Below are 23,137 nucleotides of genomic sequence, written 5' to 3'. Positions count from 1 at the left end.
AAGCTAAGCTAAAATTATCTATTTCAGTTAATGTTACAGATTGCGTTGTTCCTTAATCTTCTAATTGGATCCGGCTTATTATTTTTTGCAGACTGTTAGAGCAATTTTACAAAAGTAGGCTTGAACTTTTGATTATGCACGCTGCTCTGCGGGGAAGGGGGGGAGAGGACGTCGCGGTGCGCAGTGTACTGGAAGTAGATCTGCCAGCACTATCCTTATCTTCAGGGCAGATTTTTTTTTTATTCGGCTTATAATTCCTTACTCAATGTAGTAGTATTTCATTTCGATGCACTCCGTGTTTGATATGATTTAAATCAAATTCCTCGTCATTATAAATATCACGAGTATACATCAAATAGTTTTCTGGTTGCAATTTTCTAATCTCGACTATGCGTAATGTATGCTTACGCATGCACACATTGAGAGAAATTTTTAATAAAGTAAACATATAAATATTAAGCTTCTTTTTTTTTTTTTTTTTTTTTTTTTTTTTGTAAATTTTTATACTTTTTAGATCATAATTGCTCTTTATTTCATAAATTACGTTTTCATATTTTTAATTTTATAATTTCTGCATGCCATCTTACCAGATTTAAACTGATGATCTATAATCCGGAAAAACCGATAATCCAGAATCACTGAGGTCCCGACGAGTCCAGATTAAAGACTTTTGACTGTATAGCTATTTAGTGGTACGAAAGAAATGTAATATATTTTAAATACTTATCCAAGATACTATTTGTGTTTTAAATAGTCAAAACGTATCAAATTTAAATATTATGATCATACAGAATACATGAATTTACATGACACAGTTTATTTTAAATTACATAAAACTTTGAAAAAAAACACAAAGTATGAATCAAAGCCTATTAAAAAATTACCTTACAATATAATATTGCATGAAAGCTTATAAAACCTTTTAAAAATTGGAGGAGGGGAAAGCTGATAAACTAAGATAATAAGTTATTTCATAATGTTAAATCATTAAAGTTAATAATAATCTTCCCTTTGATGCACACAATATTATTTTTATAATTCTTTTAACTAAAAACTCTACAAATTGAATATTATGATCCTAGAGACAAATAATATATGAATTTTAAAAAATCTACTCTTTCCCATTGTTCTGTGGGTGGTGGTTGCACTGTGAAACCACCGCGCGTCTAGGACTTTGAAATTTACTGAGGTAGTAGGAAAAAAAAAACTCACCATTCTCCGTGCGCGTTTCCAATAAACGAGGAAATTTACAAATTTTAAAAAAATTTATGTAAGACTTGCATTTTATATAATTTCTTTAAATTATTTTACAAAATCGTAGAAAAATAAAAAAATAAACATTTATGTAATTTTCTATAGCAGTGAAAATATAAGTACCTAAATATAAGTACATAATAAGAACGTTTGGCTAAACGGATTAAAAAACTCAGTAAAATAAGGATAAAAAAGGGGGACTCAACTCCCCCACCCTAAAGAAAAAAAAAAAAATTCCTGACACTGTTCAAAGCATGTTTTGTCTTTTTGGTACATGCACGTTTCGCACGTCTTCTTCTATGAGGTTTTTTCCTAGTGCTACAAAATGTACACTGCCTGGATTTAAATTTCACTGGTATATGTCCAGCGTTATTTAGTTTCTTTTCATCTGGCATATGAAATTTGTGGTTTTTTATATTAATGGGGTGGGGCTTGGTCTTTTTGGCTTTGGTGCAAATCATTCATTTCACATTCATACTTATTTTATTTGTATTTTTTCCCAAAGTACTCAGAAATTTTTTTTCATTTAAATAAAACTTTACACGATTTCTAATTTTAATTATAGCAAAGTATATATACATTAAATTTAAACCAGAGGAAATAATTTATAAAATCACAACACTAGCTTGGGAAGTAAGTGAGTTGAGGTCAGAGAAAAATCTCTGGAAAAGAAAGACCTTTTTACTGAGCAGGTACATGTATTGTTTAGTAATAAAATAACTCTGTAGTTTCAAAACCTTTTATCTATACAGTCAAAAGTCGTTAATTCAGACACCCATAATCCGGAATGATCTATAATCCGGACCTCAAAGCTACAAACTTTCTGCGCATGCATCGCCTTGACGCATGCGCGTAAGACCTTTACAGCTGCGAATAGGCGCGTGCGCAAAATACATTTACGAATGCGCGTTTAATGTATAACGGACGGTATAAGCTAAGCTAAAATTATCTAATTCAGTTAATGTTGCAGATTGCGCTGTTCCTTAATCTTCTAATTGGATCCGGCTTATTATTTTTTGCAGACTGTTAGAGCAATTTTATAAAAGTAAGCTTTAACTTTCGATTATGTCAAAAAGAATTTCCGATTCTGGAGCTAGCAAAGGATCTACAAAGTGAAAGCATGTTCCGATGTCCATCAAACAAAAAGTGGAATTGCTGCAAAAAATGGATAAAGGCATATCCTTCGTTTCTCTAATCATTCCGAAATCTGTTTATTAATTTTATGTTGCTCTGCCGGGGATGGAGGGGGCACGGCACACAATAATGAACTGGAAGTTGATCTGTCAGTTTTTATTTTATTCGGCTTATAATTCCTTACTAAATGTAGTATTTCATCTCGATGTACTCCGTCTTTGATATAATTTAAATCATATTCCTCGGCATTATAATTCGCTTCCGATAGCGAAGAAAGTGACAGAGGTTATTGAAAACGAAAAAATTTCCATTGACAAATTAGTCGGTATTCTCGACACAGCAATTATAGGACTTGAACAGCAGAACTTTGTAACTGAACAAGAAATTATGTATGTTTATAGAATTAAAGAGAATGTATTATCACATAAAAAACGAAACAACTTACATCGAAAGAAATGTTTAATAAAGTAAACAAATAAATATTAAGTTTTTTTTTTTTTTTTTTTTTTTTTTTTTGTAAATTTTGATACCCTTTAGATCATAATTGTTCTTTATTTCATAAATTACCGTTTCATATTTTTTCATATTTTTAATTTTATAATTTCTGCATGCCATCTTACCAGATTTAAACTGATGATCTATAATCCGGAAAAATCGATAATCCAAAATCGCCGAAGTCCCGACGAGTCCAAATTAACGACTTTTGACTGTATACGGGTAAAAAAAACATTCCTATTTGAGAAGCAAGAAATGATAGAAATCATGATGTGTCATTTTACTTTGCTAATCAACACGTAAAAACAATAAACAAAAAAATGCATCACCTAGAAAAATAAACATTTTGTAATGTTAACGCATTATTTTACTTGTGTAAAATTATCTTGGTTTCTGGAAAGCAAGATACGAGATCATATCACGTTCATATTGCTTCATACAGTGGCTTTCAAAGTATTGCGTCATCTCATTGTGTTGCTATAAATAATGCAGCAATAGGATTTATCTCTTAAGCGATAAAATTATGCTCCACACGCTCAATTGAAGCAAGGTACAAAATGTGTGGCAGTTGCTTTACCTAAAGAAGGATATTCGATACTCGTGATCATTAAAAAAAATTAGAGGAATGAATCGACAGTCTTGATAGCTATTCAACTGGAGCATGAAACTAGTGATGTTAAGAGAAGGAGCAGATCATGCTAGAAGTGGGTGATCACAAAATCTGATGATCAATATCTAAAATCATTTTGGAGGTACACCTCTGATTTAAAAATTGAGTTTCAGAAAGACTGTGCTGCTAATTTAAGCACCCAAAGTGTCCAAGGACACATTGCGAAAAAGCGGTCTGCTTAACGTATCGCCCCAAGAAAAAGGTCTTTAAATACAAAAAAAAAAAAATGCAGAAGCAACTTTCTTAGCCAAAAAAGCATGTTTCATGGACAAAGGTTAAACAGAACTCAATTTTAACCTACATGGATCAAACACTAAGCAGTATGTTCAAAGACGTAAAAGTGAAATTTATAATCCAGACTGAATATTGTCTACTGTGAAATTCTCAGCAAGCCAAACAGTGTGGGGATACATATCCATCAAAGAAGTTGAAAGCTTGAATTTAATTACTGGGAATTGTTAATGCATCAGTTTATACCCACATCCTGGAGGAATATTTCTGAGCCAGTTTTATTCAGAATCATTTTAAAGGTGCTAAAAATTCCATTTTCATCAGGATTCTATATCCTGTCATACAGCAAAATTGGTTAAGTATGATTTAACTTATTTATGCACAAATTAGTTGCCTCATTTGCAGATTTTTAGCTCCACAACATAACGGATATTGCAAAAGTAATTTTTCCTTATTTTGCTCTTTAGGTGCAGGGCTATCTGACATTAAAATTTTAGGCTATTCTCAGAGCCGGATTTAGACTTTGTAAGGCCCTAAGCTATTTGAGATATGGGGCCCTTTATAAGTCTGTTATACTATATTTTAATATGATATTTATACAATATTTAAATTTTTTTGGAGGGGGGCCCAAAGAAAGTTGGAAAGTGGGTATTTTGTAAGCTAGACCATCAATAAGAAAAATACGGACCTATCACCAAATAGGAAATGAATGAACATAAAGCAATTACTTAACCCAAATTTCATTTTTATAATACTACCACTTTTGTAATTTGTAAGAAACCACTTTTATAATTTGTAAGAATAAAATAAATTTGCAAATAGCATAGATTATTATTAAACACAATATGCATTATTAATCAACACAATCTACTACTTAACTGAATTAGAAAACAAATTCGAAAATAAAATCAACTTCACAATTTTGTTTCACGTGAATAGCATTAAATTATAAAATTTCTTGAAACATATATACTATACACTTATAACAGTCCCATCATATATTTTAAAGAAGATTAGTGACTTTTTAGTTAAATTTTACTAACAGTTAGCTTTATACTAGTTCTTTCTTTTATGCCTCATTCCATCATGTACTTGCTCAGCCCAAAGGTTTATGCAGATTTATGTCGGCATAAATTAAATTGAGAAGTAGAATAATAACCAGCATGAATCATAATAGAAGCTTGGCTGTTGCGTCCACAGCTGTTCGCTTAGAGACAGACAGCCACTGATCAGAACAGACAAGAATACCTAAGATTGATATGGTTGGTAAATGTTAAAAGTTAGCTGCATTTTGTCTGAGTTGCATTAGTTGTAAGGAATAAAGTTTTATGTTAAGTTTTTACACTTTTGTGTTGTATTTTACACATCTAAAAATAAGGATTATGGAAAAGCAATAACTCACATTACATAGATACAGATAACTTTTAAAGGTAGGTACTTAATTATAAATAATACAATTATGTAGTTAGATTGAAGAGACATTAGGTTATTTCGAAGCAAGAAGGATGAAAAATGAGCAATGCCTTTGCCGGGACTCGAACCACGGGCCGCTCGAATATGCGTCGAGCATGCCGACCACTACACCAAGAAGGCAGGAGAAATACCTTATCTAAGATTTCTGTTATTCTAAAGAACTACTTAGAATGTATAGAAGAAACTACTAATTTTACTTCTTTAACAATATGAGTACTGAGAATAAATATGAAATGATGCAAGGTCAGGACAGGCACCAGAGCCAGTGTGGGAGAAAAAAACAAATATGTCAGATGGGTAAAATTAAGAAACTTTTTCCAATTTTATAAGGGTTTTACAAACCAAAAACCGTTTCTAAAAAGTATAAGAAGTGCTTCTAGTAAGTCTGTTACTAAGATTAAACTGCAGGAAAGCATTATTAAGGTTTGGACAGGGCATTCCTAGCAGGAGTGCAGCACGTAAAAGTACGCGGGCAGACTAAATCATGGCTGGTCAGACTCTCGTGTGACCCCATGCTTAAATATTTTAAATTCATTGCAAGTACTTATCATATCTAAGCACCTTTTAGAAAATTTGTCATACTTACTGAGTATGAAATTAAAATAATGTTAATCAGAGCGCTTTTTTTTTTTTTTTTTTTTTTTAAATCTGGGGACGCCAATTTTAGGAAAGTACTTATGCAGTCAATGGCTGTATGGGTTTAGATTTGTGAAACTGGCCAGGATTACATTCAGAAGTTGGAAATCTTCTATGCCAGACCACTGGGAGGTCATCATCAATATTCGTAGAGGATTTATTAAATATTGAATTAATCCTTATACGTTTATACACATCTAAGTACATCTAACTGTGATATGACTGCAATTGTAATTTAACATTAACTAATTGTAATAAATAATTTATTAATCCCAATAAAAATTGATTAAAATTAACCCTACAACTTTATTTTATTATAAAAATATGAGCTTCACCTAAAACATACATATTATTTGTAAAATAAACATTTTCGCCAGTGGTGCAGTTTTTTGGTCGCCACTCTAAGTATAATGTTACGAATTTTGCATTTAGTTAGATATTTTTAGTAGAATTATAATTAAAATTGTTTTATTTGTCTGTGCAATGCAGCAGACAATGAATTTTAAGTGAAAGCTACGCCATAAATTAAAAATACAAGAGCACATAAAATTTTAAATTTAATAAATAAGTATCGCTTTTAATTTATATTTAATTCGAATAAATGTAATTCACTATTGTGTTACCTGTAACGATAATGATACGCTTTTTGCTTTCCATAAATTGTTAGAACTATCTCGTGTGGCTAATTTAAAAAGCTATAAAAGACAGATAGAGAACATCTCAGCTCATTTGTTGTTGTTTACTTAGCTGCTGTAATTTTGAGATCGCATTAGCTTTCTGCACTTTGGATTGCGTTCTATTTAACATTTTAATAGTTTAAAATATAACTACTGTTTATATTGCGTGATATTGAGATCGTGTACAAGCATCTTAGAAATAATCCAATGTTTTGTTATATTTCTTGTGATTAGAATAAAATTTATTAACTTTTTATTGGACTTGGGCATTCAATCTATTATGAACCTGTACGCATGCAACAATACAACATTAATGGATTCATATGAAGATAATAACTAGTAAAATGATCGGTTTTGTGAAATGTATTTTGAACACATTACCCAGCAAGAATTTCACACTGGTATCACAGTTTAAGGCTATCAAACGGGCTCAAAATTTTTCATTAAGCCTAATTAAATTTTACAAATTGAAATGTTTCAAAATTAATAGTTTTGATAATCAATAAACACATATAATGGTATTTAAAATGTAGGTTGGTAATTTTTAATAACTTTTTAAAATCAAGCTTTTTACATTTTCATAGGCATTACATTTTTACACAGTACTTGATAATATAAAACATCCACATATTAATAATATTTAGGTTAAATTATTACAAAATATTAAAAACAAATTTAAAATTTTCTATGCATTTTAGAAATTAAAATAGATTTAAAAAGTATCCTTTTTAGCACATTCAAAACAGAATGCTCATTAACAAAAATTCAATTATCCTAACTATCTAATTACTCTCTATGCTGCATCTTCAAAAACAAAAAAATCACAATAATTTAAAAAGAACATCTTTTTACTTTTCACAAAGAGTGAAAAATAAATACTGCTGTATAGTAAAAAGCAATTTTCATGTACACTTTCATCACAAATTGGTAAAAATTTAAATCATAATGAAAATCATATTCATAAGCAGTTAAATCTGAAATGCAGATAATCCTCAATATCAAGCTTTTATTAAGAGATCATATCATGCACTCAATATAAGTAATATAAGCAAGTAGCAGAGAAATAATAAAAGGCTTCCCTAAGACACTAAAATTTCTAAATATTTATACTGCTAGACATTAAAATTGTTACACCCTGAAGCAAATGCACAATAAAAATGAAATGTGCATGAAAGATAAAATATGCTAGGATATGCAAATGATTAGCATTTTATGATATGCACACATTTGTAGGCAAGAGCGATAACACTTAGAAGCAATATAAAAAAGCAGACTGAAAAGCTGATTTTTCATTTAGAAACTGCATTTAATTGTTGTATTTTGTGTTAGAAGTCATATTATGACTCATGTAAGATTCAGCATCTCTTGATATTACAGCACAGAAATTGGTGCATACAAATGACATATTCAGTGATGCACATGAATGCATCAATAGTTTAATATCACTTCTCTGATTAATACCACTTTTGCTTACAGAAGTAGGGTGGCTGTATCCATATAAGGAAGCACTGAGGGGAACAAACATTGGAAGCTTTCATTTTTAAGCATTATACTGAGTTATAACCTTCATTGACATTATGGAGATGTTTAGTTAGAATTTGGGCACAAACCAGACCATCTTGTGAGCATAAATTCACGTTATAGCCAAAATGGGACACACTCACAAAAACATTTTCCTCCCCCCTCGAGATACTAGTTACACATCTTGTTCATTTCTAGCCCATAAAACTTTGAATAGCTTTCATTACATACTCAGGTTTTGGCCATGACTATATTTTGGACCACCGGTCATTACACCTTTCAAATGGGCAATGTGAGATCACACAATACCCATCTTATATTTCCTCAATTCACAGGATGGGTGACTGATGCCTTGATCAGCACATTTTCTCGCTCTCCTCAGGTTGCAAAAAGAATGGCACAGCAACACCTACCACTAGTGCAACAAATAATCCCTGGCCTAGAACTGAAGCCACATAGACAGCAATAACTCAAAATACAAAACAAAATCTGTTGAATTCCATACCCAGCCATATGATAACTCAAAACACTCTGGCTGCTAAAAAAGACAGAGATGCTCAAAGTACTGATTTCTGCATACCCGCACGTCAAAATTATCTGAAGTTTTAAATGTGATTTTGCTGCTTTTATTTGTGGTGTACTGCAAAATTTCAGTGGTCAGCAGTGCAGAATCAGATATTAAATGATTACTTCTGCTTAAAAAAGAATTTAATTACTTCACTCAGACAAAGCACATGATTGCTATCTGCTTAAGTTACACCACACTTTTGATCATGGGTCCTCCAGAAGATGAAATCCTGAGGATTTTGACTCCCCTTTACTCCAGAATCTCTCAAAACTTTCAGCTCAACAGATCTGAAATGTTTCCATGCCAGAAACATGCTACAGTAATAAACACTGATCCCTTTTGAATACAGTTCCATCAGCATAAGAGTCTACATGCCTGCGCTAACATTAAAAAAGTTGTAAAAAGAAACTGAAAAAGTCGTATTGTTACTTATAAGGTGCCCATAGCTTTGACCAACAACAAGCACTCTCTTTCCACTGGCTATGATCAATTTGTGAGCCTAAACTGTGCAGATATTGAAAGATATGAAGGATTAATGTAACAGTAGGAGATAGTATCAACAATTCAGAAGAATGTTTACTTTAACACAGAAAACAAATTTCAAAGTTTTGTCATTTAATTTCGAAATATAATTATCACAGCCCTATTAATTAATAAAATGTGACATATTTGAAAAAGGCAGAAGGTGGTAGATGTTATTTTCAAAAGTAGATAGTGCAAACATAGTTCAAATTTCACACTGTCTGTCTACTTCTCAACACTTTTGTTTATCTAAACTGATAAGATTCCAACAAATTCAGATAACTGGTATGTTATATCAATTCCATGCTTTATTCTAAAAAAGTATAGTTAGTTTTTATTATTATAGCATAAAATTATTAATTATTAACATAACTGTCTTATGCACACAAATATATAAATTATTTATCACTATACCTGAATAATGACTCCTATTCAAAGGAAGATCTAAAAAATTAATTGCTCCTTCAGGAGAATTTGGGGAATAAACATCATTTACTGTAGACAAAGAAATGTCTTCCTGAATGTAAGTTCCTAACTGAAGGGCTTCATTGTAATAGCTTGGTAAATAAAAACTCTCTGACAGCATTTCTTCTTCTTAATTGAATTTTCACCTACGATAATACATCTAAAATTAAAAATACTACTTTATCATAGCAATTTTATGCAAGAAAGTTTAACTTATAGTCATGCATAATATATAATGCATAACATATAATGCTTAGCATTATTAAAAATTATTTAATAATGTGCATATATGTCTTTGTGTGTATACATGCACATACATACATATACATGCATACTTGAACTATATATACATGCATTTCTGAACTCAGTCCCCCCAATAACAGAAGAGAACCAAAAATTATTTATTATAAGAAGGAACTGTACGAAAGCATTTGATAAAAAGGCTCTAGATTACTCATAGTTGGCATACGAAATCAAATTCTATCTATAAGCCAGCTATGAGATAATTCGACCTTGAGAAGTAAAGTACTTGGAGTGATAATAATCTATGACCTGTGTCAGCAAATGAGTTAAACAATTTTTAGCAACTGAAACCTGTTTGCCAAAATATATTATGAAATTTAAAATTAGGCATAAAAGCTACCTAATGCCAGCAAGGTTTTTCATTCAAAATCGATACCAAACTAACACCTTTCTTTTTTTTTCTTTGCATATTTCTCTTTGCCTCAAAAATTTTAATGAAATATGCTACCAGGTAAGAGTTCTCTCTATTTTGATGCTTCCAAGTTTGCTCGGAGTCATGTGCAGGTTCATTTCTGCAGAAGGAATTCTATATCTTTTATGACAAATAAAAAATAAAATTAAAATAAAATTAATTTCAAAGACAGGAAATACCTGCACATAAAAATAATTGCCACTATTAGATATCACTGTAATTCATTGCCACTTCTGCATGATAGAATCCATTATCAAACTATTTAAAACAAGACTACTATTAATATTCAACTTTTACTTTCCCTTACTTATGATGATTAAATATAATTAAATGCAATGAACTAGTTAATAAATTAAGAATAATAAATTGAATAATTCAACAGATTTTTTATAAAATACAATAATACAGTCAAAAGTCGTTAATTCGGACACCCATAATCCAGAATGATCTATAATCCAGACCTCAAAGCTACAGACCTTTACGGCTGCGAACAGGCGTGGGCGTGTGCACAAAATACATTTACGAATGTGCGTTTAATGTATAACGGACGGTATAAGCTAAAATTCTCTAATTCAGTTACTGTTGCAGATTGCGCTGTTCCTTAATCTTCTAATTGGATCCGGCTTATTATTTTTTGCAGACTGTTACGAGCAATTTTATAAAAGTAAGCTTGAACTTTCAATTATGTCAAAAAGAATTTCCGATTCTGGAGCTATCAAAGGATCTACAAAGCGAAAGCATGTTCCGATGTCCATCAAACAAAAAGTGGAATTGCTGCAAAAAATGGATAAGGCATATCCTTTGTTTATCTAAACTTTAACATTTGTTTATCTAAACTTTGTTTATCTTTAACACCGCTATCACATAAAAAACGAAACAACTTACATTGAAAGAAATGTTTAATAAAGTAAACAAATAAATATTAAGCCTTTTTTTTTTTTTTTTTTTTTTTTTTTTTTTTGTAAATTTTGATACTCTTTAGATCATAATTGTTCTTTATTTTATAAATTACAGTTTCATATTTTTAATTTTATAATTTCTGCATGCCATCTTACCAGATTTAAACTCATGATCTATAATCCGGAAAAATCGATAATCCAGAATCGCCGAAGTCCCGACGAGTCCAGATTAACGACTTTTGACTGTATTACTAAGAATATTATGAAAATTTAATTCATATCACTATTACCATAAGCAAATTAAAGAAACAGAAATAAAAAGATAATTTGAAAAAACACATGCGATTTTTAAAAAGAAATATCAAACTCGGGGGGGGGGGGCACTGGCTATTTTACTGAAGATATTCATAACAGATGTAAGAATTACAATCAAAAAAGATTCATAACAAATATATGAATAACACTATAGCTGAAAATATTTAATATAATTGTTGATTATACTGTATAATAGCAGCATAATAACTTTTTAAATATATTAATTTTGAAGGCATTTCTAAAGGAAGGCCTAAGATAGCAGTAATATTCCAAAGAGAAGACTGAACTAAAAGAACACTCATTAACAGATAAGAGAAGAAAGCTATGGATTGATAAAATTATATCCTATACAAGGTGAATAAGTTTTTCATGAAAAGGAAAGTACTTCATATGCTCTCCTTTTTAAAACTGCAATTTTATTTAATTTTTAATCTGATTTTTCCTGACTTTTAAAAAAAAATTGGGGGGGGGGACATTTGTGTGTGTGTTTTGTTTTTATTTTTCCTGACTATTTTTTGTTTTCCTGACATGGTTCTTCAAATAAGTGGGAAATATGTAAATTTTTTAGGTGCAAATTTTCCCTATGCCAATTATTTAAAAATTACAAATAAAAAAAACTATCTACTAAAAAAGTATTTAAAAAATGTTTTCATAGAAAAAAACTTTTATTTTAAAGCTATAAAATTAATGAACTAAAAGGAGAAAAATTATTTATCATACAGCTTAATGGGAACAAGAGATTAAATAATTTTCTTTTCGAAATTTACTGTATTTGACGGCATATAAGACGCACTGGCATATAAGACACACCCTTATTTAGAAGGCCACACACAAGGTAAAAAAGTTTCAATAGTCCGCGCGACCACAGTAACTTAAAATGTGGTTTCTTTTAGTTTTCACGTTTCGTAAAAGCCAAATAAACAATCCTTGAATGCAATTACCAAACATATTTTTATTAAGGAAAATTAACCAACGGTAACCTTTTTTGAACATGATATGTAAATTTCAATAAGGAATAAGTGAATGAACGGCAAGCAATCAAACATAATACAAAATAAAGCAGAAACAACAAAAAACACAGATTCAAGGAAAATGTTGCCTTTCATGAAATTAGACTTTAATCACTTTCAAAACCATAAAAATCCTTTTCACTACCATCATCATCGAAAACGAGAATTATCGTCATCACTACTGTTTCCGTCATCGCTAGTATCACCTTCTTTGAATAATGCGTCGTCTTCTGTTCTGTCAAGAGCAACACTGATTCCGCACTTCTTAAAGGACTTAACAATTACTTCAGCCTTTACCTCCTCCCAAGATCTTTTCACCCACTCGCACACTAGTGAAATAGAGGGCCGCTTCATTCTACCTGAGCGTGTGATGTGGCTTTCCTATCCACTTGTTCCATCGTTCTCGCACTTTTTCCTTAAATGGCTTATTCACCGATACATCTAAAGCCTGCAATTGGCTAGTCAGTCCACCAGGAATGACAGCTGTCTTGGTTTTTAATTCTCTTGCTTTATTCTTTACGGTTTCAGTTCTATGGGCACTAAACTGATCCAAAACCAAAAGAGAGGGTTTTCTTAAAAGTCCACCAGGTCGCCTCGCCCATACCGAACTACAGTTTCATTCCAGCTTCGTCCATCCAGCCTTTCGGATGAACAGGAACAATTACACGCATTGGAAGTTTTTCTTAACTACAGTTTCATTCCAGCTTCGTCCATCCAGCCTTTCGGATGAACATGAACAATTACAAGCATTGGAAGTTTTTCTTTCGGATGAGTTTCTTTTGAATATGAAAAACGGTGGTAGTTTTGTGCCATCAGCACAACATATTAGAACTACCGTATATCGGGTTTTTTTCATAACCTGTGGTTTTTATGGTTATTACTATTGATTTAGACCCTTTAATACTCACAGTCTCAAAAGCTCTGACCTCAAAAGAAGTTTTCTTGCGTGCATTTATAACAAACCTACGAAATGCTAGTATTTTTTCTACATAATCTGCTGGCATTTTCTGTGCAATAGTTTTTTTTTTTTTTTTTTTTTTTTTTTTTTGTGTGTGTGTGTGTGTGCACTGATAAGCCTTGCCTTTTCATGAACCTGTAGCACCAGCCTGAAAAGTTCTGATTCCCGTGTTTTTCTGCAAATCCTTTGGCCTCATTGATTACAATTTTGGTTGAAACACTTATCCCAGATTTCTTCTTATCCATCACCCACATTTTTACGGCATTTTCAAGTTCAGGCCAAGATGGAGCTGGGCATCGAAGGTTATGTTTTTGTATTTTAGCAGCGTTCAGTTGATCTTCCTGCAGTCGCCAAGTACGTATCATTTTTTCGGTAGGTGGTAGACCGAAATGCCTTGCTGCTGCTCTGTTTCCATGCACTTGGGCGCAGTTTAACTCTCCTAGTTTATACTGAATTGTATAGCTTAATCTCTTGTTCCCAGTAGTCATATTTTCCAGGGTATTTTTTTAAAACAAATAGTTTTAAGCACCGATACCGACACGTGTGTCGGCTGAGTCAAAGAAAGTCTATGTAAAGAAGGAAAGACTCCATAGACGTAATGTCACTGTCGAACCTGTTCGAACTTCGACATCAGCTTCGAGCTTTGGCGCTTTTTGGCGACAGATATTTCCCGCATGCGCAAAATAATTATGGCAGATGTAGAAAAAGTTATGTGTGTCTAGACCTTTATCCGGGATAAAAATAGCATTCAGTATTGAAAGTTAACCTGTGTCCTTCACGTATAAGACGCAGGTAACTTTTATGAGACCAAATTTAGGGAAAAAAGTGCGTCTTATATGCCGTCAAATACGGTATTTACAATTTTATATCACATATAATAAAAGTATGAGGTGACCTTGATAAAATTTTATCATAAAAGAGACATGTAAGAAAAAGAAATAAGAGAAATATTCCCTTCTGTATAGGATACAAATGAGGAAACCAATTGTTTAATAATCAAATATTTAACAACAGGAAAAAATTTTGAGAAATATTTTCCACTATTAAATACTCAAGATTCAATATGATAAGAAATCTGTTTCTTTCTTGTGATTTCCCCCCCCCTAACCTGAATGAAGAACTGACATCAGCACTCTCTTCATATCTTGGATTAAAACTTAAGTTTGTTGAAAACACTCTCTGAAAAGTTCTAAATTTCTGCTTAACCCCTTGGGTACATTTGACGTCTGAGACACGTCATTCACTTTTTCTCCCCTAGGAGCGGATGACGTGTCTCAGACGTCAAACCAAAAATTAAACTCTTGGGTACATTTGACGTCTGAGAGACATCATTCACTTGTTTTCCCTAGGAGCGGATGATTCACAAACTTAGAACGAAACATTCAAATGCTGATTTGATAAACACAGGCAAAAGGAGAAAAAATGAAGGTGGTGATAGCGAAAATATTATAAAACCGGCATCAGATATGGCCTTTTATAATGCTTATGTTTTATATCCTTTCGTTTAGCTATTGCCGAAGAATTGCTTGAGCAATTGTCATTGCCAAATTATAAGCATTGTGGACGCCCGTCAAGTAGCGATACACCATTTCGTTTGGCAGCGAAAAATTGGGCACACTTTCCTGAGAAACATTCCTTCAACTAAGTCCAAGTAACATCCTGGAAAAAGGGGCCGTGTTTGTTATAAGCATCATATTACGAAAGAGACTACGTGGCTGTGCAAACAATGCAAAGTAGCACTGCATTTACTTACTTGCTTTGAAAAATTTCACACTCTGCATAATTATTAGTAATTTTATTTTTTTTTATTTTTTTTTTTTTTTTTTTTTTTTTCAATTCTAGTTACTTCAAGACATTTTAATACTACATATGTCACCAATATTTTAGAAATGAATAAATTCTTACGTAAAATGTACTGCTTTTGCATTCTACTCCAAGCAACCAAAAATTATATCCGTTCCACATGTAAATATTTTCTCAAATCCCTACCCAAAGGGTTAAGATGTATAATCAGGTCTAGCAAAAAGAGCGCTAAACGGAGTCTGGCCATCATATAAATATGATAGAGATTATATAGTGGCATGTTAAAGCTACATTGCCTACTTATACAGTACAAAGTCTGTAATCCGGACGTTCATTATGCGGAATGATCTATAATCTGGACCTCAAAGCCACAGACTTTTTTTTTTTTTTTTTTGTATGCTTTACGCGTTTAATGTATAACAGACGGTATAAGCTAGGCTTAAATTATCTTTGCTGATTCTAACGCATTCTAATTGGATCCGGCTTATTATTTTTTGCAGACTGTTAGAGCAATTTTACAAAAATTAAGCTTGAACTTTCGATTATGTCAAAAAGAGTTCCCGATTCTGGAGCTGCCAAAGGATCTACAAAGCGAAAGCATGTTTCGATATACCGCTTCCGATAGTGAAGAAAGTGACAGAGAGGTTATTGAAAACGAAAAAATTTTGATTGACAAGTTAGTCAGTATTCTCAGCACAGCAATTACAAAACTTGAACAGTGGAACTTTGTAACTGAACAAGAAATTATTTCTGTTTATAGAATTTAAGAGAAAGTATTAGCACAGAAAAACGAAGCAACTTAAACAACTTACATTGAAAGAAATGGGCTAATCTTTTGGATATGGTAACAGGTAGTTTGGCGACATTTTGGTAAGGCGATAAAGGTTACTAGCTAGGACTTTAGCAGTGTACATGGATAAAGTCAAGACTGTGCGCAATGCCATTTTTGGGCAATTCTGGGATGTTTTTTTGAGTGAAACTAGGTCGACGCGTACATGGTTACCGTGTATGTGCAATTCTTAAAAACGCGGCAAGCAGTTTGCGATTCTGCACTTTCTCCCAATTTCGCACCTAACCTTCGTCATGATTAAGCACTTTTGTTCCATAAAAGTTCTAGCATAAGCGTAATTCAGCTAGCAGATTCTTGGAAAGAAATGTTGAGTAAAAAAAAAAGCCTTTACTTCGTGAAAACAAAATGGCATCCAAACAAAGACTAGCAGGTTGCTGTAGCAGGGTTGGTCGCCAAATTTTCGCCAAAAAATCGCCGAGTTACCATAATCCAAAGATTAACCAAGAAATGTTTAATAGAGTAAACAAATAAATATTAAGCTCTTTTTTTGTAAATTTTGATACCCTTTAGATCATAATTTCTCTTCATGTCTTAAATTACAGTTTCACATTTTTAATTGTATAATTTCTGCATGCCATCTTACCAGATTTAAATTGATGAACTATAATCTGGAATCGCCGAAGCCCCGACGAGTCCGGATTACGGATTTTGTACTGTAATCGGAAATGCGATTTTGAGTTTTATTTGGTGGTTTATATGTTTTTCCATCACTGTTCTGAAACAGGAGAAGATCCTTTCGACAAGTCTGTGGTGAAATTGTTTTGGTGATGTTTGAAATTGATATTTCTTCTGTTCGAAGAAGCATTCATTCATGGTAAGTGAGTTTTATTTTATTGTTGTTCTTATTTTGTAGAATGTTATGTTCATTGTTTTTTATAGCATGAATTTCTGTTTTTTTTTAATTGTTTTTAATTTATTTTAGTTTATTTTGTTGATTAGTGTTATGGAAAATTGTTATGTATTATTTGTTGTGTACAATTATTATGTATTTTTTACTGTACATGTTGTATTCTTAGTTATTATATTATTTTACTGTGTTTAATGAATTTGTATTGTTATTTTTGTAGAATTAATGGTTAATATTTAGGATTGTTTAAACTCTGACTTTATTACGGCAAAGCTCCTTAGCTGAAGATGTTATTCAGAAAAAAAGGCGAGGCTTGTTACTTCCGTTTCCCAAGAAGCGGTCAATTGCGGCCAGCTGCATTTTCCTTTTCGGAGGGTTGGACACACGTGTTTTGCTCATTCAGAGGCGAATAGTTCTAAGGGTCGGCGATTTTTTGACAGAGTTATAGGTTGGTAACATTCCTCTTTGCGTGGGAAAGAAAAGGTCTGTCATCTTGCTGAGAGTTCTGAATTTTTCTTGGAAATTTAGTAATGGTTTATTATTTGGCTGTAGTTGGCTAGAGGGGGTCCAAGTTTCTTTAAGATTGGTTAAATTTTTTATTTTAGTGTGGTTTGAGCCAATAGTGATTTTGAGGCGTTTCTTAGTGAGTGTCAACCGAGTTTTCTTAAGCCGTTACAAGGGAGAAGAAGAGAAGATTTTTGCGAGGTTTTTGTGAGATTTGGTCCAGTTTTGATCGACTTTGAGAGGAGTGTTACCCGGGGACTCCTTAGGGGCAACCGTGGTTATGGGTAATATTGGTGATCTCCGTGGCACTGGCAGCGGGGACAGGTCCGAGATCGTCGCGGGCTCCTTGCGGTTAAATTTCGGCATAATTAGCAAAAGATCTGGGGCTAGGTTTAGCGTCTTAATCATGTCTCTGACGTTTTCCATGTGTGGAAGAGCTGAGTCTGAATTGCCTTGGAAAATATGGAAAAAGAGAGAAGTCATCATCTCCTGTTGTCAATCTCCTTTTTTTATTCCTTTGCAGCTTAGACTGTGCAATTCATAGACGTTTTAAGTTTAAACAGAATGGTGTGTACATGGTATTCTTTGAAATGTATTTTTGTTATGTTAATTTATTTAAGCTAGGTGTTCGTAGATTCCTTCGCTGCATAGACTGGGCAATTCTGCGATTTTTTTTTTAAGTAAAAACATATCGCTGTGTACATGCATTCTTGTGAAATATATTTGGTTAGAAACTTTACATTTTCGCTATCTAAATTTTTTATTTTTGTTTCAGATTTTTTGCTTAAATTGTGTTTTGAAAATGTGGTTTTTGCACGTGCTAAAACCTTGTTTCTCGTGACATTTTTCGCTTAAAGTTTGAAATGTAGATTAAAAATTCAGATAGCAATATTTGGCGAGAAATTTGTCACCAAGCGAGGGTGTATATAAGAGTAGTTCCACTATAAAAATGCAGGGGCGTAGCTAGAGGAGGGCAAGGGGGGCATCTGTCCCTGGGCGCAGAATCCAAGGGGCGCCAAACTAATGTTACGGCAATTTAGAATTAAATGTTTTCCATCCTTGGCAAGCAGTACGGGGTGCGAAATCTTCTGTTGTCCCTGGGCGCTGAAAACCCTAGCTACCACTCTGTATAAATGTGACCACTTACAGAAACAGTTTTATGAGAGAGAGAGATGTGTACTCTGGATGTAATCCATCAACCAAATAAGTGAATAGGTGTCTTTGAAAAAATTGTGAACATACACAAAAATCTGTTCATACAGAGAAAAAAAACTAAAGCTGGCATAATTCTTCAACAATACTGGAGAGTTGACAAGTTATGCAAAGAAACTGGGAAATTCTTTCTCACTTAGGTTCATATATCCACACTAATTTCAAAAATTATCAACCATCTACAAGAGGGAATGTTACTCAAACGTCTGGTGAGCATATAAAAGACTGGAACTAGGAAAAACAGCTTTTATTTAGGATTTCATTTTGTTTATCTAACAACAATCTTGGCTACTAAAAAATTTTTTTTTCATCCTTCTGATAAAAATTTTACCTACTACATCTAATTTCTTATAATTTACATTTGCATTTCTAATATTCAAAGAGTTAAGTATCATATAGTAATAAAAATACACACTGTTAATACATGAGAGTACATACTTCAAATATATAAGCTATCATACAACAAAGCAACATAAAAGTTCCATCTTATATAGTAAATGACGAAGATTAATGGGTTATTATGATGCTGTTACCAATAAATATTCAACGTATTATCCCTATCTAGATCAATGACTTCTAACATGCAATAAATGCCTCTATCAAGGTTTTACAAATCAACATATACATTAAAAATTTACATCAAAGCCCTACAAAGCAATTCATTCTTCCCAAAATATTAAACAATTAAAATCATTAAATAAAAGAAAAGTTACACATTTTATCAAAATAATAATTATCGTACTTTTTGTTTAAAAAAAAAACGCTGATTACACTATCAGATAAAATCAGTACCAAAGATTACGGAATTTTCTGATAAATGAAGAATTATAATAAAATAATTATTTTTAATATGAAAATAAAGATTCTTACTTTTTAGAACTTTACATTAATCTTACTTTTTAATGAACTATGTTTGTCGTTTTAAAACATAAATATACCCCTTTAAGGGCAATGCCAATGATCATAAGCTACACAGTGCCTATGGTTCAAAACAGACTGAAAGGGACTTTCCCGTGTTTATCGCATTTAAAAGACACACACTGTCAAAGTGTTGCCAAACTTCGTAAACGTAACATACAGATGAAAAATAAGAGTACTGAGTTATACTCCGTGTCTTCAACAAAAAGGCGCCGAGTATGTAGTTATAAAACCTGTTCTCCTTCTTCTTATAATCAGGTCAGATCCATAAGTTCATTCGCTTTCATAACTTTCAACCTGAAATTCAGCAATTCTTCAACAGATCTTCATGCACCAAGGCATGTTTTTCATGATTTTTACTTTTGGTGCAAGGCATTAATGTTTTAGTACCACTAGAATATCTGAGAGTCCTGAAGTCAACCGAGCCAGAGCCCCTTTAGTCTTTCTTGTTCACCCTTGAAACCAACAGCAGTACCAGGACCTGCACTACCATAACAGGAATGTGTCGGTAGATGTCTCCAGCAATTGTAGGCCTTTCTTCTCGAATATACTTCAAGGTATAAATTTAGAATTCAAACAACACAAATCAGCGTCATATTCGCTAATTTTCGTAGGACTAATTTCAGCATCCTCAGCTGCCAAACGCAAATGAACGAGATAAGATATAATGATTAGATAAGAACGGCTGGGCAACAGTTAGATTTCGAGGATGGACGCCAACGAGGTCCGACCTATATATGTCTCCTTAAATCGCTTTATACAGCGACTTTCGGTTAACTTTTTCAAAAAGATTCATTCGATCGGTAACGCCGTTCTCCATTTATTGCCTATTTATCATCCAGAAATTGCGTCATTTAGAAAAAGACACAGAGCCACACTGGAAAGCGCATATAATGCATTACCATTACTTAGAGGCATTACCATTAGAGGCGTTGCTATGGAGACGAGGTGCCTCAAAGCTATCACTCAACTCGTTCACTGATCCCCCCCCCGCGCTTCAGCGAATTCGCTGTTCTTTCAGCTTGGCTCAAGGTTCCGTAATCGGGCAATTATTATTTCTCTCAACCGTAGGTGGTTGTAACTTAGGGGTAAGCACCTCTTTGTTCCTTGTTAAAAGGCTTCTTGTGCCCAGATATTTCATTTAAATTCAGTCTCTTAAAGGGAATAATTAACATAAAATAAAAAATCTTTTAACTTATTACTATTATATCGTAACACAAGGTACTAATTTATTGACCTCATGTTTCTCCTCAGAGGCAGTTCTGACTTTGTCTCTTTAAACCTGACTCGCCTAACGAGTTCCCCCACCCCCTTTCCTTCCCAGACCCGAATCACTTGCGACGTGAATGACCTCTCGCGAGTTGTTCCTTTTTCATGTTGTTAACATCACAAGATCATGGATGAAGGAAATATCGAATCTTTTCAAAATTCATGATGTAACCCTTCAAAATCGATTCTAGCCCTATTAGATCTCAAAATTACTTTTTTTTCTCACTGTGGAAGGCAGTTTACCTTTTGTTATTTTGACAATTCGACACTAAATTTTACTTCTTTGCCGAACTCTCTTTCTGATGATAATTATTTAAGCTTTGATAATGTGGGGATAAAGGCATTGAGCCTATGAGCCTCGTAATTGAACCCTTCCTTGATCCTTGATTGGACAACAGTTAAGTTACTGGTGCCATCTATTGATGAAACGAGAACTAAAACATAATTTTCTTAAAGGCTGAAGGCAAAGATGGATTGGAATTAGGGTCGTTAATTACAACAGAAAGACTTTTTTAAAAAAATAAAACCCCTCTAGAAAATCTAATTCACCAATGAAAGATATTTTTTGATTTTTTGCTGCAGAAAAATTGAAAGCATGATTTTCGGACCAACAATGCTCGGCAACAGAGGACTTTTGTGTTTCTTTTTTCTAACATATGTCTCATGTTCCTTAACACGAAATTTTAAGGCTTTCTTAGTTTCGCCAATGTTAAACCGCACTAGCAAGGAATCCTGTAACTACCCCAGGAATTCATATCCGGAATGGGGTCCTTGAGTATGGAACTCGGAATTTTATTGATATGAGAATGAACGAGGCGAAAGTTATATTTCTGTAAAATAAGTGCAATTTAATAGCTAACTGATGTAAAGAAAGGAATGACAACAGAATTCTTATGATGTCCTAAAACAAGAGTGTGCTTTTTGGTTTGTTGAGATAAAAATTTTTTAACTGCTTGATTAATAATGTTGGATGAAAAGCTGCTGCTTTTAAATAATTTAGTTCTTGATCAAGAGAAAATTTGGATGAGCAAATTTGAAGTGCACGCTTGTAGCATAGCTATAAGAGTATTGAGTGGGAGACTTGTCGCTTAAGAACAAGAAGTCTCTATCATGAATATTTAATAGTTCGGTACCATTCTCATTGTTGGTAGAACTTCCCCCATAAAGTATTTTTGGCATTCAGATCTCTCAATAGAACTCTTCATCTGAAACAAATGATAAGCCATCATACAAATTTCTCCCATCAGGTGGTAAGTATACATTAAAAATGTTTTTGTCTCACCATTCCATTCCAATTTTATTGATATACCTTGCATTTCCAGATCATTGTCATTTTGAAGTAGGTCAAGATCAATAGCTTTATAACTGAAACGCATTAATAATGTCGGGCCGCCTCCTCCCTTATTCAATCTATCTTTACGACGTATACGATAATTTCTTAATTTAAGTTGGTAAGTAGGTTTAAGTTTAATTTCTTGTAGTGCAATAATTTGCACTTCATGGTGATCATCTAAATCTATAATTTAGTACACTTGGTATTCTTTGGTATTCTTGTGACATAAGTAGAGAGACCACTGATATTGCACTGTAATATTCTCAAAGGTTTGACGAGTTTAATTCTAGTTGGAGACTGTAGCAGACTTTTCGATCTGGGCGCTCTTCCTATTGCGTCCCTTATTTACCCACGCGACAGACGATGCGGTATCAGATAAGATAGGTGATCTAATCATGGACAAAGGTAGAGAATGAGCAGCTACTGTTAGTACAAAGTACTCTGAGCACCCGAAGGTAGAAGATTGGCTCTGCTCTTACTTACTTAAGACTGACTTAGTGCCTTCTAAGCATTAGCTGAGCATAAAGGAATGGCCTCCATGCTTAGGTTGGTCCTATCAGGAGTAAAAACTCCCGACGTACTTCGCCCATTCTGCTCACTACCCCTCCACGCTATGATGAGGCTGCAAGGCAGGACTTGGAGGAGGAAAGGAAATTCCCGACGAGGATGAGATTCGAACATTCGCAGGCAGAGCCCGATGGATCAGCAATTCGTCACCTTAACCACTCAGCCGACTCGTCAACACAAAAACTTACAGTCTTGATCTTCTACCGTAGGTAATGTTCGAAGGCGACCATTTGATTCCTTTAAGGATGTAGGCGATATTTTATAATGCCAGCGGAAGTAAATATCGTATAA

The 23,137-nt window shown here is 33.1% G+C and overlaps 1 protein-coding gene across 9 annotated transcripts in view; it reads right to left on the bottom strand.

The window, feature by feature from the left end:
• The window catches only part of Rel (nuclear factor NF-kappa-B family member relish), a 161,206-nt gene extending 141,419 nt beyond the window's left edge, over positions 1-19,787 (bottom strand). For 7 of the 9 annotated variants that reach the window (XM_085814644.1, XM_085814645.1, XM_085814640.1 and 4 more), the window contains exons 1-2: positions 19,630-19,783; positions 9,596-9,792 (exon numbers count right to left, since the gene is read on the bottom strand). In XM_085814644.1, coding sequence (XP_085670770.1) covers positions 9,596-9,767 — 172 coding nt within the window. In that variant the 5' untranslated portion in view covers positions 9,768-9,792; positions 19,630-19,783. Of the gene's footprint in view, positions 1-9,595; positions 9,807-19,629 lie in introns of all 9 variants that reach the window. The other 2 variants (XM_085814642.1, XM_085814641.1) reach the window with 2 other exon arrangements.
• Positions 19,788-23,137: the final 3,350 nt, after the last annotated feature.

Source organism: Stegodyphus dumicola, chromosome 4 (assembly GCF_044657685.1).
Source record: "Stegodyphus dumicola isolate Sdum_Otavi_A_Nest chromosome 4, ASM4465768v1".
Classification (NCBI taxonomy): domain Eukaryota; kingdom Metazoa; phylum Arthropoda; class Arachnida; order Araneae; family Eresidae; genus Stegodyphus; species Stegodyphus dumicola.
The sequence above is the reverse complement of the archived record's forward strand: the minus strand, read 5'-3'. Positions and strand labels throughout refer to the sequence as shown.